The sequence below is a fragment of the Lagenorhynchus albirostris genome, chromosome 1 (assembly GCF_949774975.1).
Source record: "Lagenorhynchus albirostris chromosome 1, mLagAlb1.1, whole genome shotgun sequence".
Lineage (NCBI taxonomy): Eukaryota > Metazoa > Chordata > Mammalia > Artiodactyla > Delphinidae > Lagenorhynchus > Lagenorhynchus albirostris.
In genome coordinates, this window is record NC_083095.1 from 21,682,835 (window position 1) to 21,701,499 (window position 18,665).

An 18,665-nucleotide genomic window follows, 5' to 3' on the forward strand; every position below is an offset into this window, starting at 1 on the left:
TGAGAATGGACTTTGAACCATATGTTAGAACTTGGGCTTTGGGTAATACTTGTGAAGAAATGAGCATGAAGGATGATTGTTCATTAATTGACATCACTACCTAAACGTTATGGGCACTGTGGGACTAATACATGCTATACCCTTCTCCTCCCCACCCACCAGAAATAAAATATTTGGAAGGTAATCTAAAAGTAGTGAGTGTGAAAATAGCTATAATTTGAGTTTTCTTTGAATTTACAGCACTTTATATATGGCACAACCTCACCAGTAGACTGATTTTTCTCAGATATTCAAAAGAAACAAATACTGTGAAATAGAGTTGGGTATTTGGTACATAATGAGTTGATTATACTTCTTAAAGTTGGCTCAGTACTTTGGTAACACAAACTCCAAAACATGTTTTTGTTGTATTTTGGAGAGTTACAAGTTACCAATCATATTTAGGATCTAACCATATGAAGTAAAGATAAATGGCAACCATAACACCAAATTTTCTAGTAAAAAAATCACATGGTCTTATAGCATTTTGTCTACTGGTTAATTTCTCACATAATTTATGGAGCTGGCAGTACTGAAGCTTACACCTGGATAAAATCAGGTAATTTTAATAGTAAGAAGGAAACTTAGAGATCATCTGACAGTTGTTTTTTTAACTGGCTTGGAATACAAAGATCAAATATTTGTGAATGGCCGTTGGGTTGTTGAATGTGTTTATATAAGAGCAGGAAAAAGAATAGCAAGCAGCCAGAATAGAAGTAGCAGAGAAATGCAGAAAGAATAATAGAAGGAAACTTAATGTAATTGGACAAAACCAAAACAGCCAATATGAATTTGGAAGAAAGATGTAAATAGTGGCTGGATTTATTATTTATTTGATATAAGCTGTTGATTTCTTAATAAATAGATCTCTCGTGAGTAAATACATGATAGTGTGATGCTACTTTTTAATGCATATCTGGTTATGTCTTCAGTAAAGTCGAACACAAATTCTAACTATCTTTGGCCACTCTGCTGTCAGATAATAATAATTCTTAATGTCCATCTTTAGTAGTCTTAGTGAACAATAAAATGCTAGTTATCACTAAAATAAGCTAGCGTAACTCCAGATTCTGAGCTGAGGAGAAGAATGGGTAGATTCCCGAACCGCAAAATCAGGGCTCTGTTTTTATAAATTTAGCAACTCATTCTCAGTAGTGGACTAACTATAACAAAAGAACTGGATGGCATCTGAAGAAATGTCTGGTTTTGGTGGTGGTGGTCTTGGTCTTCCTACCTGTGTACCAGATGAAGCTAATGTCTTTCCTGAATAAAGAGGAAAAAAATACCACCCCCAACGCCCTTTTCTCCTTTCACTTAATCTTTTCTGAACAGTTGTTGAATACAACCAATTTTTAGATAATTATAGATTTATTTATCCAGTGTCTTATTATTTGTTGTATTATCAAATGCTTTCATTTAACATACCTGCTATTTCCAAACAAGAAAGATGACTAAATTGTCTTAAAATTTCTTTACAGATGAAGAAGGCAACCAGGATGAAACCTTAGATTCCAAGGTGTGTACTCAAATTTACATTGACCAGTATTTGATGCCCAATTTAAAAGCATGAATGATGTATCTTCAAAAAGATGTGAAATCTGCATCTTCTGAGCAACAGAACTATATTTTTTTAAAAAAGGAAAAGAAAGATAGCTAGTGCCAATATTAGTTCTTCTGGGAGGAAAAATCACTGACCTATAGGAGAGAGAATAATATTTCTAAGAGTGTTGGTTACTAGATTTAATTCCAACTTAAATGTGCTCTGTGTGTGTGTGTGTGTTGAAGAGCCTGAAGGCAGTTACATTTTTTACTGCCTAATGAGAGATTGATTTTATTCTTTCTTTTTTTAGTTTTTTAATTTGAAGATTTAACCTCTGCCATTTGTTTACACTTATCAATTTAAAAATATCTGTTAATGCACTTACTTGGTTGATTGAATGAATAAGGCTGATTATTACATCTTCAAAGAGACCGATCAGTTATGATCCCTGATCTCTAGATTGGAAGGAATGTAGGTAAGAAACAGGAGGTTATAGTACAGGGCTGTCATACGGGGAAGTATAAGATATATTGGGAGCAAGTAGGGGGAGACCCTAACCTAGACTTGGGGAATTTAAGGAAAGCTTCTTGTGGGGAGGTAACATCTAAGTTGAAATCCGAAGAGTCAGTTTTAGGCAGGTGATGAAGGCATGTGATGGACACATGCCAAAGTGTATAGAGGCGAATGAGTATGACACATTCAAGGAACTGAAGGAGGTGTATCTGGATTAGTGAAAGAAATGGTCAAATTAGGTTGGAGGGAGTCTTGTTAGTAGTGAAAACTAAAAATACTTTATATTGTCAGACTTCTTTGCCGTCAGATGAGTCGGTAGAGGACCATAGCCCAGCAGGCAGAGTAGTCGCTGGTCAGATATTCCTTGATTCAGAAGAATCAGAATTGGAATCACCTATTCAAGAAGAGGAAGATGGCCTCAGAAGCCAAGAAGGGGAAACTGTCACAGAAGAAATCAGCTTTCTAGAATCTGCAAATCCAGAAAACAAGGACTATGAAGAGCCAATGAAAGTACGGAAACCAGGTAGTCTGGACATTTTGTTTACTTTTGCCTTATTTAGGAAGGAGGCAACTGAAATTTTAAAGCTAGTATGGAAGGTGCAGTAGTCCTATTTTACTGATATTCACCACATATAATGTATAGCGTATAATTCTACAGGATAAGTTACAGAAGCTGAATTTGATAGTCACAATTGCATTTGTATTATATTAGTATTCAAACATTTCTTTTTGGACTCCAGTATGTAACAGTCTGTCAGAGTGGTACAGAAAGTAGAAACTCAGACAGGAAGTGTTGTCTAACTTGCTGCTTTGGTTATTTTCAGAACTGTGTTAGGATTTTTACTACAATAATCTTTTCAGTCATCCTAGGTAATTTGACTTAGTTGTTTATCCTAAAGTTACATAAAAACTTTAATCCTCTTCTAACTTTTGCTTTCTTGACACTCTAATTTTTAAACTTACAGCTTGATCTTTCTCACAGTAGAGTGTGCTAAATACCTATTCTTTTAAAAATTAGTTATTAATGTATCCACCCTGCCCTGTCCCACCACCCATCTGTCATTTGGTTTATTATTTCAAAGATCACTGCCATATCTGCTTATTCTGTTATTAGCCAATCTTGAGAATTGATCCATGTTTTACCTTTTAAAAATATAATTTTTATTACAAATATTTTATACAAAAAAAAAAAGAGAAACCATTTTTTTCTTTGATTAAAAGTACCTTAATCCCATCAAGTAGAAATAACAGCTGTCAACATAGTGGAGAATACTCGTTCAGGCTTTTGTCTAGATGTATGGTTTCAAGAAGACTAAACTGGTTCAAAATGTATATACTATTTTACAGCCTGCGTTTTGCACTTAACAGTTTGTCTTGAACATTTTCCCATATTACTTAATATTTTACAATTTAATGGTTAATGGCTATAAAAAATTTTACATGTAAATATACCATAACAATATTTTTTTTTGCTGGGAGACCATTTTAAGTGTACCTTTGTACACATCTATGAAAATTTCCTTAGAGTTAGTTCTTAAAAGTAAACCTTAAAAGTAAAGTATAAAATTTGAAAAGACATTTGAGTCATATTGCTAAACTGTTCTGCAGAAAAGTAAGTCTGTTCCTTTTCCTGTACCTCAGCCAAGTGTATATTACCATTTTTAATTTTTGCCAAATATTTATTTTCATTCCTTTCTTTTTTGTTAGGGAGACTTCCAAACAAGTACAAAAGTAGAGGGTGTAATGACCCCCATGTATGCACCGTCACCCAGCTTCAACAGCCATCAACACTCTTGTTCTTGTTTCATCTTTGCCACTGCATATCCATTTACACTTTTTTTCCCCTAGATTATTAAGCAAATTCCACATTGTTTTACCTGCGTACATATCTCTAAAAGTAAGAATTTTTTTTCAACAAAATGAAAAATACAATAGTATTATAACACCCACAAAATTAGCTATTATTGCTTTATCACCCAGTACCCAGATTCCGTTTAGTTTTCCCACTTGTTTCAAATGTCTTTTTGGAATTGGTTTCTGTCAGTCGGTGTCCACACTAAGATGTTAGGTTTCTCTTAATCTGTAACAATTTTCCCTTCCTTGTTTTTAAGTGTCATTTTATTTGTTAAAGAAAGAATATCCTTTGTGCCATAGGATTTCCCTCATTCTAGATCTAGCTGGTCATATGCTAGTAATGTAATTGAACTTGTTCCACTATCTGCTGTCTAGTCTATGAACTGGAAGTTGGCTCCAAAGGCCTGGGTAGATTTAGTTCTGTTTTATAATCGATAATATTTATAGTTAGTGTTGTATGCTTCCCATTGCATTACCTGGGAGTTACATAGTATCTGATTGTCCCACTCCTAGTGATTGGTCAGCAAGGTCGGGTGGTGTCAGCCTGACCCAGCCATTCAAAAGTTCCTCATTGACCTTTCACCCAGAGCTTTTGGGAACCATTTCGTTTGTTGTCTGGATGCATTATTTCATTAGGAGTTTCAAAATAATGACTTGTTAACTTATCATTCCTCCTGCATTTGTTATCAGGAGTTCTTTTCTAAAGAACTTTCCCTCATCAACTATTTGGTTACCCAGAAATATAATCCACACAGCAAGATAAATGCTTGATTCTTTCCCTTGAAATATTTTCAGATAATGATTTGGTGCCCTAGTGACCTCCAAAAGAGACCAGTGAATATGTTTTCTGTTTGTTTTGCTTTGCTTTTGAGCATCATTACAAATCCATGGGTTTTATACAGCTAGGCTTTACTCTTTTGTAATCATGCTTTTTTATTGCTCACATTATTGCATTTTTGGCTCTTGAGAGTCCCTTTAAGTTCATTCCTTTGTCCTTTTGACTAATCGTAGGTAACTTTTAAACTTCTTCCTTTTTAGGCAGGACAAGATGTCCCAAATTCATCTTATACTTTTCCTTACCCCAAAATGAATCTCAGCCATTTCTCTAGGGAATCCATATTCCTTTTAGTGGGAAATTGTATTTATTTTAGATACTGTAATCTAGACACCAAGGATATGCATTGCAACTGAATTGTCATTACTAATAGGCCTTTTTGGTGGGTAAGGTTAGGAAATATAACATTGATATTGATTATTCTAGTTCAAATTAAATATTACAAGTGAGATAACACAGAGGGTCAGAGTGACAAACTCACAAGAATCAGAGATCCTACCCACTATCAAACTTGACTAATATTTTCAAAGATATAATTATCACAAGACACAAGTCACAGATCTGTGGCTGCCAGAGCTGCTCCCAGGTCCTGTCTTAACCTCAGTTAAGATGCACTCTGGCTTATTTTAACATATGTTTTTAATATATGAGGCCTTTGAGTGATTGATATGGAGTGTCACTTCCACAAAAGGGAGCTATGTCGGTTATGAAACATCTCCAGTTTATTCCCTGATAACTGCATGGCTTGTGTGGTATTTTCTAGGAAGTCACACCTGATAAATACTTACATCCTAGGTTTATGTACAGTGAACAGTCTGGACAAACCAGGTCCAACCTGGTAAAGCAGTGCACAAGTAAGGACTCTCCTGGTGGTAAATACCTTGAGTGCATTTGCCAGAAGGCCTCTTGTTAGCATGTGTCTCAGATGATTTGATCACATCACCTCTCTGTCTCTCTGTTTCTTGGGCAGTAAAAAGAGAGAGTGGATTTCAAGTCTGCTGTTAGTCCTTTCCACCCATCAGGATTTTTGCTTCTTTCTTTTATGTTTGGGTCTCCTTGCCCTGATGCTGAAAATCATGGTACCTAACAACATTAATGTTATATTACTTTAATCAAACAAATAAAGTATATATCATTTCAAAATAACAATGGCAACCTTACCACTAACCACCGAATGCAGTTTAAGGTTTCTTTGTGGTTCTTTTTGTTCTTAGTATTTATTTTACTAGTGATTTGTATCAATAATATGATGTGTTTTAAAATCATTTCAGTAATGTTCTGTGTGGTCATACCAACAACTTTATAAACATTCAGATTCACTTGTTTTAGTTTTTCAATAATTGCTTTTTTTTTCATTCAAACTTGTTTTTAATGTATTATTAATACACGAAAAGGCTATGTACATACATATAAGTTGCATATGCATGACTTTTTGTGTACTCCCAGCTACATTAGACCTGGGTTATATGACAGTTACTTCTAGACTTGCTTCCTTTGTCAGCCTCTTACCCATGTCTCTGCATATTGATCTTCCTAAAACCCAAATTTGATCCTATAACTCCCCTATTTACAACCCCCATTATTTTCCATTTGCCTATGAGATGAAGGGCTTGCCTCTTAGCAAGATTCACAAAGCCTCTGGGTGCATGTGGCCGCCATCTTCTGTGACTTCATCTCCCAAAGCTTCCCCCCATTTGCCCTTTTCCAGCGATGCTAAACCCATCACCCTTCTTCAGAGGCATATACAAGTTCACCCCACTGCTTAGGATACCTTCCTCACCCCCTTGCCCAAATCCATGTATCGCCTTTCTGCTCATCCTTAAAGATAAACTTAGGTTTCTCCTTTCTAAAGTAGTTCCTGAACCACCCAAGGGTAGTTATGAATCTCTTGTATGTAAGGAGTTCTTATCTAGTGTCCCTGTTTTCACCCTTTCCCCTGATGCCAGTTATCTAATAGCAGGCAGACTGATCCTACTTCCTGTTCACAAGCCACCAATGGCTTCCTGTCATGTTCAGAATAAAATCCAAACAAGGCTTTATGTGATCAAGCCTCTCCTCTCTGACCTCATCTGTCACTCACAGGACTCCAGTCACACTTGCTTTCTGCTGTTCGTTGGAACATTTCACACTTATTCCCAGTCCCCAAGACCACACCCCCGGGCTCGATGATTCTCTGGAAAGACTCACAAGACTCAGCATATAGTCGTATTTACAGCTATGATTTATTACAGAAAAAGAGTACAAAGCAAAATCAGCAAAGGGAATGGTGCATGGGGTGAGTCTGGGGGACGCCAGATGCAAGCTTGCAAGGGTCTTCTCCCAGAAGAGTCACACGGTATGTGTTTAATTTACCCAGCAAAAAGTTGTGACAACACGTGTGAAATGTCTACCAGGGAAACTCCTTAGAGACCTAGTACCGGAGTTTTTATAGAGGGCTAGTCACATAGGTTCTCTGTGCCTAGCACATACCAAAATTGCAGACTCCCAGAAGGAAAGCACGTGTTCAGCATAAATCATATTTTTTGTACAGTTGAGGTGAGTCACTCATAACAGTTAGGGTAGTGGGAACTCTTCCAAAATCTTAAGTTCCCAGACACAAGCCAAGGGCCAGCCTTGTAAGCAGGCCTTTTCAAGGATAGAAGTTTAGGCCTGCTATTTTCACTCTACTCTACGTGGCATACCTCTTTGGTCATCGGCCAGGTTGTCTTCACAGCAAAATTATTATCAATATGACCCAGACAGCAGAGTGAGACCAACCTGCAGTATTGATTTCAGTTGTGCTCTTCACGTGTCTTAGCCAAATAAGAAATCCCATTAATCATAAAGGTCTATCTTAGACAGGTAGCTTCCTCCTTAAGTTTCTGTTTTAACCTTTTTTACCTGGCTCTAAGCATCAGTTCAGGCCCAGTACAAGTCTGGCCAGTAAGTTGAAGCTGAGTTGAAAGCCTTCCAGGGCTGAGGCAGTGTCGTGATAGTCAGGGTACACACACAGAAGTACAATCCCAGAAGGAATTTTTGGGGATTCCCAAGAAACGGAAAGTTTACAATCGTTGGGCACCCCGAGCAAGACATAAATTAGGCAGTATGATGTGGCTGCCCACTGTGGGTATCTTATCCTAGGGATCCTAGTCCAATCCAAAAAATTTAGTTCAGTGCTTGGTTTCAGGGGGACTGCCAATCAGTTCCAAACAGTTTTGTTGCCTGTGACAACAGTTCATCCACCTCGTGAGTGTGGTCAGCATCGGGAGGTTTTCTGCATGAAAAGTGCAGGGGTTGGGTCAGATCCTGCCGCCTCAGTCAGCGCTGCCGGGTATGATCATAGCTCAGCTGTCTGAACTCAGAGCGCTCTCAACAGCTTGGAGGGGTGCACAGAGAGTTTTCCTTCAGGAAAAGGAAGAAGCTTCCAGAAGTAATTTCGAAGAACAAAGATCATAATGCCCTCTCCCCTCTCTTGTGCCTTTCCAGCTGCAGGGGTTTTGGTTTATTTCCCTTGGTTGTTCTAAAATCAGTGTTTTCCACTCAACATTCATAGTTTTATGTTTTTACAGTGATCCCCTACTCTCATCCAGACCTTTCAACTGGAGGGGTTCTGTAAAAGAGGTGCAAAACGTCTTCATAGAAAATCCCCTTTATACAGCCGAACCGGAAAAAACGTCATTTTCACGAATCGGTCAGGACAAAACTCCTGAATTTTCAAAAAATTTCAAAATAGTTTTACATAACCTCCCACCCCTTTCACTCTGGTGACTTTATCTGGTGAACAGCCTAGAAAAGATCAGCCCCTTTCTGAGGATGGCTGCATGACTAATCAGCTTGCAGTCAGGCGTGTGCAGCAGGAGAGAGGTGAGGGAAGAAGAGTCAGAGGTGTAGTCCATCGTTGCGAATGGCTGCTCTTCAGGAGACACAGGCACAGGGAGTTGACCTCAGTTAGACATGCTCTAGAGGGGGTTGGAGTCGGCTCAGCCTGTCAGGAGTGATCAGAGGTCACAGTTGCTGTGATGTACCCTCTCCCAAATTGCAGCTTTCAGCTATAGCCACAAGTTTAGAATGTGGTCAGGCTCTGTGTCAGCACTATACAGGCAGTCAGCAGCTTGATTTCAGATGGTCCCATCAAAGAACAAGTCCTTTCCTGCTGGGATTTGTATGGGACCCAGACGGTGCAGCTGAGCAGCTATGATGTCCTCATAGGGTAGACCCCACAGCGAGGTGGCCTAATGTGCAGAGGTCACAGAGTTATGAGTTTTATTTATGAGCCTATGCCTGTTTTCAGTTCAACACAGCTCCCACTTAGGTTGGAAGCTTACACCAGACAATATCAGGCCTCAGCTTAGAATCAGATACAGGCAGTTAGGATGTGTGAATTCAGGAGTTTAAAAAAAGTCAGACTTTTCTTCAGCAGCAAAGACTAGATGCTACAGGCCAGAAAGGCCAAGTGGCAGATAAGGCTTTCCTATGACTGTCTGGTTTTGTCATTCTTCAAGTCCAAATCGACCCCTTCACAAGTATGCACATCAGTCTCTAAGGGACAGACCTCCACTTTCACAAGCTCTCATTAGCCAACTAAAACCTGCTTTTTAGAACTCCAAAAGTAGATCTCCATCTGTAGGTCACCTTTCTTTCTTATTGCCTCCCTTTTTCCAGAGGCTCCAACAAGCAAAAATTCATATCTTCCATAGCAAAACTCATCAGTTACAGAGACTTGTTCTGTTTCCAATACTCAGAGAGTTTAAATTCCAACCCGCCCACTGGCGGCAAAATGCAAGGAAGTTGTGTCCCACTAACACATTTCTTTTTTTGCAGCTTCCCTTGATCAGGATGATTCCTCTGGCATGTATGCAGTTACAAGCATTTAACATTTTATATCCATTTTTACCATACATCCAGATGTCATAACCACAAAATATAAAGTCACTAAAAAATTTTCCTTTTTCCTTTTTTCCTCATTGCAAATTTACTTAAACTCCTAGCAATATGTTCAGTGTTTGCAGTGTTAGCATTGCAGCTGCCAGGGAAGATCCAGGCTGGAATGCAGGGGAGGAAGGGGAGTGGAGGAGGTACTGCAGCAGCAGCTAGGCTGAAAAAACTGCTGTGGTGTGACCTCCCTCCCTTTTTCTGTTGTTGTTTTGTTTTGTTTTATCTAAAATGTTGCTCCAGCCCTGGGGCCTGATTTAAACCCCACCCCCAGCCAACTTGGAGAAGAGCAGAATGCAGACTTTTAACATTTTTGGCCTTTTCACCTTCGGGCATTTGGGGCCCCTTTTTCCTCCCATGGAGGAGAGAGCAAAACCCAAAGGCATCACTTTAGCCAGCATGGCCAGAAGCAGTGTGGGATGCAGCAGGCCTACTCTCCAGGAGTTGGATCTATCATTTTCAGATTCCACAGGTAACTTTTGCCTCTCATAACATACAGCAGATCAGCTACTGCTGCATACCATGGATAACCCCATAATCAGCTGGGCACCAAAGATACATCACACCGGGCCCGTTATTCTTCTTTTCCCAAAATTTCACCATTAGTGAGTCAGGGTTGGTTTAGGGAACCCCACTTCTGATGCCAGTTGATATTGGGAGACCCCCTAGACCACCCCTGGGTTCAATGATTTGCTGGGAGGACTCAGGATATAGTTGTACTCACAGCTATGATTTATTGTAGTGAAAGGATACAAAGCAAAATCAGCATGGGATGAGGTCCAAAGGAAACAAGGTACAAGTTTCCCAAGGGTACTCTCCCAGTGGAGTCACAGAGGATGCACTTAATTCCCCTAGCACAAGTGACAACACATGTGAAATGTCTTCCAGGGAAGCTCATTAGTGACCCAGTGCCTGGAGTTTTTAGTGGAGACTAGTCATATAATCACTGTCCGCCTGGAATCTACCAAAATTGCAGACTCCCAGAAGGAAAGCAGATGTTGAGCATAAACCACATGGTTTGTACAAGCAGTTTAGGTACAGTGAGTCACTAGGGTTAGGGTGGCAGGAACCCTCCCAGAGTCTAAGTTCCCAGATGCCAGCCAAGGGCCAACCTTTCAAAGGATAGCAGTCATGTCTGTTGTGTTAACTGTTTTCTGCATATCACCTCAGTAAACATTTGTTGAAAAGGAATGAATGAAAGGCCACCAAGAGGGGAATGATTACACTGTGGTATTCCCCTGTTACAGAATACTCAATAGTCATTTTAAAAGGAACATGTTTTGTTGGCAAATAACAGAAAATCCATCAACCAGTGGCAGGAGCAGAGGTTTATTTGGCTCACATAACCAGAACTCCATAGATAAGGTGGTTCAGGGCTTGTGCCATCAAGGGTTCCAGCTCCTTCTCTCTCTCCTCTTCAGTCTCCTTAGTAAATTGACTTCATCGTCATGTTTGTCCCAGCCGGTCACACCTGTTGGTAGCTGTACCTCCAGGTCCTAGGTCCGCAGGAAGAAGTGGTGCCCGCATCAGAGGAGCGGCAGCCTCCCTCGGAAGTCACTAGTAGAACTGCCAAAACTATCACTTGACCATCCCCAGCCCCCCAGGGGTGAGGAAGGGGTTATGAATTGTTAGCCAGTCTACACTGGCTCCACCTGAAGGAATGTCAGTGATAAGTGAAAATGTCACATTGTAAATAATTCACTTAGTATTGAGAGAAGCCTGGGACCCGGGACCCTTTGCTGCAGTGCTGCAGTGCTTGCCCCTGGACACATCTCTCCTCGAGCAACAAATATATAGAAACTGTATGGGACTAAAAATAACTGCGTGCGTGTGACAGCGGGGCAAAATTATGGACAAAAGATAACAGAGACCAAAAAAGCCAACTGCCACTTTTGAAGAGCCACTTTTGAAGAGCCTGGAGCAAAAGCAGGGGGTCGGGAGCAAAAGCAGGGCACTGCTCATGCCTCCTGCACACGTCACCATAAAGGGGTGGGCAGACCACCTAAGCCACCGCTCCGGCCCAGCCCCTGGACACACCCCTACCCTCACCCCGTATAAGGAACCAGCTCTCGCCCCATTGATCCTCTATTGCTCAGGGTGCTGCAGAGAAATATCAATAGAACTGAAGGCCCTCTGCTGGCAGAATTCCTTCTTGCTCTTGTTCTGTTAGGCCTTTAACTGATTGATTGAGGCTCACCCACATTGTGGAGGGTAATGTGCTTTACTCAAAGTCCATGATTTAAATGTTAATCTCATCCAAAAAACACCATCACAGAAACCCAGCGTTGTGTTTGACCAAACATCTGGATGCTGTGGCCCAGCTAAGTTTATACACAGAGTTAACCATCACAGGTCCCTTATGGGAAAGAAGGCCATTTGTTTCCCCACATTTGCACTTGAAAAGAAAAATGAACCTCTTTTCTAGGAACAGTCATTACCTTTGGAGAAAGATAATTTTCAGTGGTAACTAAAGATGACAGTGATTTTTCTTTAATTTTGTATACTTTCCCATTGCTTGGATTGTCTTTTCTACAATAAACACACTACCCTAATAGTCTTAAAAAAAAAAAATCAGCATCTTGGTCTGTTTTGAATGGCACTGAGCTTAAACTTAATTAAACATGCTTAAAATTGTGTTCTGAAGTAACAAAGTTGGTTGAGTAATAGGATAGCATTTTTGCTTCATTGTCACATGCAAGGGGGGGTGGAAAGGAATAAACAAACCTTAGTACTCTGACTAAACAGAAGATAAATGGTTAAGGAAACATAGGCCATAACCTACAACAGGTCTATAATGTAGAGCTTTCTTTTATCATTGTTTCTTTTGTTTGGTTGTACAAGAAATTATTTGTGGAAAGAAACGCCTTTGGGAGACCATCCTTGTGGAAAAGCACCCCACCAGGGCTTTTGAACTCAAAATGCCTTTACAGCCATTATTTAGTGAAACTCACTGTTTTCTTTTGTTTTAATATTTATTTATTTATTTTGGCTGCATCGGGTCTTAGTTGTAGCACACAGGATCTTTAGTTGCGGCATGCATGTGGGATTAGGCATCGAACCCTGGCCCCCTGCATTGGGAGTGTGGAGTCTTACTCACTGGACCACCAGAAAGTCCCCAAACTCACTGTTCTTAAGCAGCAGTTTTCCTGAGCAAGTTTCACTCTGGTTTCTGACTGCCTGTCACCTAAGTGTCATGAAGCTTTTGTCACTTTCTTCTGGGCACATGGGCCAGTGCTTTCTTCTTTTGAATGATTATTTTCACAGAGAGAACTGAGCTTATATGAACTCTGATCTTAATGTTTTTGTTCATTCTCTAGGTGACTACATTTCATTAGTTTTCTGAAAAATACATCTTAATCCTTAAAGCAGTGCCTTCCTTAGTATAGTCTGCATGTCTGTCTGTCCTTCATTAATGTAATTTCTCAACTCTAGTTAGCAATTCTCAACCTTGGGTGAAAACAGTCTTCTTGTAGCAAATAACATAAAATTGTTATTTTCTCTAGAAGATTACTATACCATATTTCTCAGTCAACGGTAAATACCTCTTTATTTGGCCTATACCATTTGCTTTATCTCAAGTGTGGTTTGCTTCAAATCATCTGTTATTTGTGTTCCGTCTGTAGTGTTTTAGGAAGTTTGATGTTAATTGGTTGGTTGATTGAGTTTTTATCTTTGTGTTTACTAAAATTGCTGAACACTATATGACAGTTATCTTGAGGTTGGTACCTTTTTAACGTTAAATGTGTTTCAATTTTTGACTATAAATACATTTGACTATAAATATAATTTTTGACTATAAGTGTGTATATATATATATATATATTTTTTTTTTTTTTTTTTTTTTTTTTTTGTGGTACGTGGGCCTCTCACTGTTGTGGCCTCTCCTGTTGCGGAGCACAGGCTCCAGACGCGCAGGCTCAGCGGCCATGGCTCACAGGCCTAGCCGCTCCATGGCATGTGGGATCTTCCCGGACCGGGGCACGAACCCGTGTCCCCTGCATTGGCAGGCGGACTCTCAACCACTGCGCCACCAGGGAAGCCTGACTATAAGTATATTTTTGACTCTAAATATATTTGAGTAAAATGCTACTTACTGCTGTATATTTGGAAGTACAAAATTGCTTCAAACAAGCAGCATGATTAAATAGTCGTCTTATTAACAGAATACCCATCTAAACTTATAGATATGCTATCAGTCTTTAACAGAGTGTAAATGCTCTTAAAATGAGGAATTTGAGAGCTAAATCCCTTGACTTTATCTGTATGGATCAAGAGGTTGATGTTTTTGTTTTGTTTTGATCTTACAATTAAAAATGAGGAAAAGATGAGTATTTGTATTCCAAGACATTTAATTCAGTACCAATAGCAACATTCTAGCCACATTTACATTGTTTTCTCTTGGCAACTGAAGAAAAACATACAACCTAAAAGTTGCAAATTATATTTTATTCGGGGACCTTACTGAGGACTGTATGGTGGGAGACAGCCTCTCAGATAGCTCTGAGGACCTGCTCCTAAGAGGTAAGGGAGGAGCCAGGATATATAGTTTTTGCTGGGAAGAAAAAAATGCATGTAGTCAGACATCAAAATATTACTGCTAATCACAAAAATCAGACATCTCAAGTTAATGATTTTAGTGCTTTTCTATGTTTGGGAAGATGCAAGAGTCTGGGCTCATTGAAATTATTCCTTAGATATGCATCTTAACTATATAGAGCCAGTATCCTGTTTTTCTCCATCCTGAATTCCCCTCAGGGTGCACTGTTGGGGATGCAGCTGCAGTGGCTGGTGGCTCTATGGCAGACAGCATTCTTTGTTTACTGAATGGCAAACGACAGTCTTTGCCCACACTCTTGAATTCTTTCCACCAACGTTCAAACATGCTATAATATCTGAATATTAGAAAAACCAAGACTTGGCCCCCAGTGCCCCTCCGACAACCACCTTACTCCTCTACTCCCCCTCATAGCATTATTCTTTGGAAGAGTTGTGTCTATTCACTGATTTTGCTTCCTCTCTTTCCATTCTCTAATCGGAGTGTGACGAGGCCCTGGTCCCCTCCAGACCACTAAAGCCACTCTCCTCCAGGCGCATTCTAATTGCTGAATACCTGGTCAGTTCTTGGTCCTTACCTTACCGACCCCTCATGTATTTTTTTCCTTTCTCTGAAGATGCTTTCTTCACTTGGCTGTGGTTCCTCGGAACCTGCCTGATGTTGAAACGTAAGGTTGCCCCCAAGACTCAGCCTTTATCTTCTGCTCTGTCTACACCATTCTCTAGTGACCTTTGATTCCATCTGTGTTGATGCCCAGGTTTCTCTGTAACTCCTGCACTGTAGTTGATTTAACCAACCTACTTATCATAACCTTTGAGTTCTTTTTGGCTTTATGTTTTTAAAATTATGATGATGCACAAATGCTCTCTTGGACATACCTCTTTTTATCTTCGTGGGAGCACTTCTATTAAGTAAACATCCCAGAAGTGAAAAAATGGGATTGAAAGGTGTATGGAGCTTTTCAATTCTAACAGATATTACTGAATGCCCCTCTACACTCCTGCCAACAGTATGGAAGTTCCCATTTACCTATATTCTGGCCAGCGCTGAAGGATTACAGGTTCAGGTAGGGTTTGGGGCGGGAGCAGCGGGGTGGGGGGTTGTTAAAAACCTTTCTAGCTTTCCTAAATGATTCTAATTGACTTTGCAAGAGCAAATTTCTACTAGTTTAAATATAGAGCAGCAGTCTGTTCATTATTATAAGTTCTCAAATACCGTTAAGTTAAATATCTTACTCTCAAGGTCTAAATAGATTGTGATACTATGTCATTTTTACATGAAGGTGCAGAGTTGACTTAACACATTTTTTTCCCTTTCATTTTAAGTGTCACATTTGATTACTGGCTATCATTAACTCAAACTGCATATTCAGTCAGCCTCATTATGCCAGAGCAGTGATTACCATTGTTTTTAAAACTGGTACTGTTTTCATGGCTGTTTTTAAAATAATAGCTTCAAAATTCTTAGAGAATTTCTCCATGGAGGAAAATTAACTGAAATCAACGCTATTGTGAGGAATATCAACTTGAGATTATTGACTTGAAACCAGCAAGTCCTAGTCAGTACCTTTTGGAAGACTTTAAAATAAGTTTAAAAGGTAACAGCAGTTTCCCTGTGGTGATTTTGCTTGGAGAAGATAGCTGAGAGATACAAATTTTCTTTCCACTAACTTAATAATAAACACATTATTTTGACCAAGATATTTCGGTTTTACTAAATTGATAAAGCAGGTGTACCCTAGGAGTTCTTCCTGCTTAAGTTAGTGCTGACTCAGTAGTAGGTTAAAACTAGTGCTGACTCCGTAGTAGGTTAAAACCTTTTGTTGCTAAAAACCTTTGGGTTCTCTCCAGTTTCTTTTCTGCTGTATTGTTCCATCACATGAAAACGAATGCTTTCCTGTATTTGAACCACTTAGAAAATATAAGTTATGGCAAATTAGAATTCTTATGACAATTCTTATTTGCTTTTAAAAACAGAAATTTCTGTTATCATAGGGAAAAATCAAATATACTTTAAACCACTGTATGTTATTTAAGTTGAAATTCAAGTTTACAAACTGCAGTTGTACAGATATTATCTTTCCAAAGCAAATTTGAATCTAGTAGCAGTGCATGGGAGCGCCTTTTTCAGATTCTGTAGTCAAAGTGATGCCTCTGAGGTTGTTGATAAAGGATGCTTTGCTTATATGTTGCATTAAAGATCATTTCTTAAAAAGTGGACAAATCAAAGGTGAAAAAGTTATTTGCCTCTGGTCAGTGATTACCAGGATGATGAATGACATTTATCTGGTGGTAAACCATTTTGAATTTGTTTGCCTTTCATAACTTACTGAAAATAATTTTCAAATTAGTCTTAGAATGTATTCTTCTTTACACAGGAAAGAAAGAGCATACATTTTCTAGCCTTTCAGAGCAGAAGTGCCAGGAATAAAATAGCAATTGCCATCTCCTAGACTCTTACCGCCTTACGTGGCAGGCACCATGATGAGCCCCTTACACGTATTATTTCAGTTCATCTTTGTGAGTAACTCTATGCAGCAAGGACTGTTATCCCTATTTGTAGATAAGGAGGTTATCTCTAAATAATTTTATGGGTAAGGAGAGAGATTAAATAACTTACTCAAAGTTCACAGCTAATAATCAGTAGGGTTTGAGTCAGGTGTTCTGACTCCAGAACCTATACTGTTACTTACTAAGCTCTGCTGCCTAATTAAATTCTCCATGTAAAAGCAAAATGAACGTTGGCATATATGTACTCATACTTACCGTATGGTTGGAGCCTAGGCTCAGGCCTGGCCCTTTGGTATTCTCATATACCTCTTAATTGGCATTCTTATGCATACTCTTGCCTTCAAATATATCTGTAAACTGGAGAACTTTCTTTTTGGCTACAGCTGAAAAGATGTCTAAGACATTTCACTTGTTTTATTTTTTGTTAGCTACCTTGAACGTAGCAGGAGCAAAGCTTAACTTGTCTCTCTCCTGATCCATTTCATCCCTACCCAGTAACCTACTCCTCCTTTAGTGTTCTCTATCTTAGTAAGGACAACCACCTACTCACTTCCTGAAGCCTAATACCTGGGAGCCTTCCTTGATTCCTCTCTCCTCTCATCTGCACATCTAGTCAGTAAGTAGTACCATATCTACTTCCTTAGCATCACTTGAGTACATCCACTTTTTTCATTTCATTGTCCTCTTCAGGCTACCATTACCTCTCGATTAGACCACTATCACAACCTTTAAACCAGTCACCTTGCATCCAGCCTGGCATTCCATTGTCCCCTCTCTAAGTAAAGTATAAGTATGCGCATGTCATTCCTACTTTAAACTCTTGAGTTTCCATTGTTCTCAGGATAAAATCCAAATTGAGTTAGTAAGACTTGTCAGGACCTCCCTAGTCTGGCTTCTTTGTGCTTCTTTAGCTTCTTCTCTTGTCCACTTTGACACTCACACTACATGTTGTGAGATAATGAACTTTATTTTCTCTAGTATGCCATGCTGTCTTTCATTTGATTCTTAACGCGTACTTTTCCCTTTGTCTACAATGCTTGTCCCCCTACCCCACCCCAAAGCATTTCATCCACCACCTCTTCCTAGACATCCATGAGGTTCAGTGTAAACTGCAGTTCCTGACGGGGAGCTTTCCTTTCCATAACATCAATCATACTTGTGTTTAATGTCTCTCTTCCTTGCTAGGCAGTAAGTTCCATGTAGCAGAGACCTCTGCTCCACGTCATTTCCAGCACCTGGCATAATTCCCAGCACCTAGGAGATACTTGGAAAGAACTTACAGAACAAATTAGAGATATGGTTTTTTTTGTTTTTTTTTTTTTTTTTTTGCGGTACGTGGGCCTCTCACTGTTATGGCCTCTTCCGTTGCGGAGCACAGGCTCCAGACGTGCAGGCTCAGTGGCCATGGCTCATGGGCCTAGCTGCTCCACGGCATGTGGGATCTTCCCGGACCGGGGCACGAGCCCATGTCCCCTGCATCGGCAGGTGGACTCTCAACCACTGCGCCACCAGGGAAGCCCAGAGATATGGTTTTTACCCTTAACAAGCTCAAAGTCTAGTGGGAGCTAGAGTATTGTAAAGAAAGAAGCTCAGTGAGTGTGATCAGTACTCTAATAAAATACTGGGGGATCACAGAGGAGTATGTGAGTGATTAACTTTGCCTGGGGGAACATTTTCCCTGTGTAACTTTATATTATTGAAGAAATTGACTTACAGCATTCAGATAGGAAAAAAAGGAGAGTTGTGCTGAGCAGTGGAATTGATTCAGTTGCATTTGCCTTATTTTTTGCTCACTGGTTGGGCAGCTGTTTTCAGTAGACTTTTGATATTCTAAGGTTATTATCTCAAGACCTTCCAAAATTCTAACCTAGATATAGAGCTGGGTAGTCAGCTAGCCATGCTCAATAA

General features: G+C 39.6%; 1 protein-coding gene across 2 annotated transcripts in view; it reads left to right on the forward strand.

Moving 5' to 3' along the window:
- SEL1L (SEL1L adaptor subunit of SYVN1 ubiquitin ligase) overlaps positions 1 to 18,665 on the forward strand; it is a 56,657-nt gene that overhangs the window by 3,827 nt on the left and 34,165 nt on the right. For both annotated transcript variants that reach the window (XM_060125288.1, XM_060125349.1), the window contains 2 exons: positions 1,518 to 1,555; positions 2,384 to 2,615. In XM_060125288.1, coding sequence (XP_059981271.1) covers positions 1,518 to 1,555; positions 2,384 to 2,615 — 270 coding nt within the window. The remainder of the gene's footprint in view (positions 1 to 1,517; positions 1,556 to 2,383; positions 2,616 to 18,665) is intronic.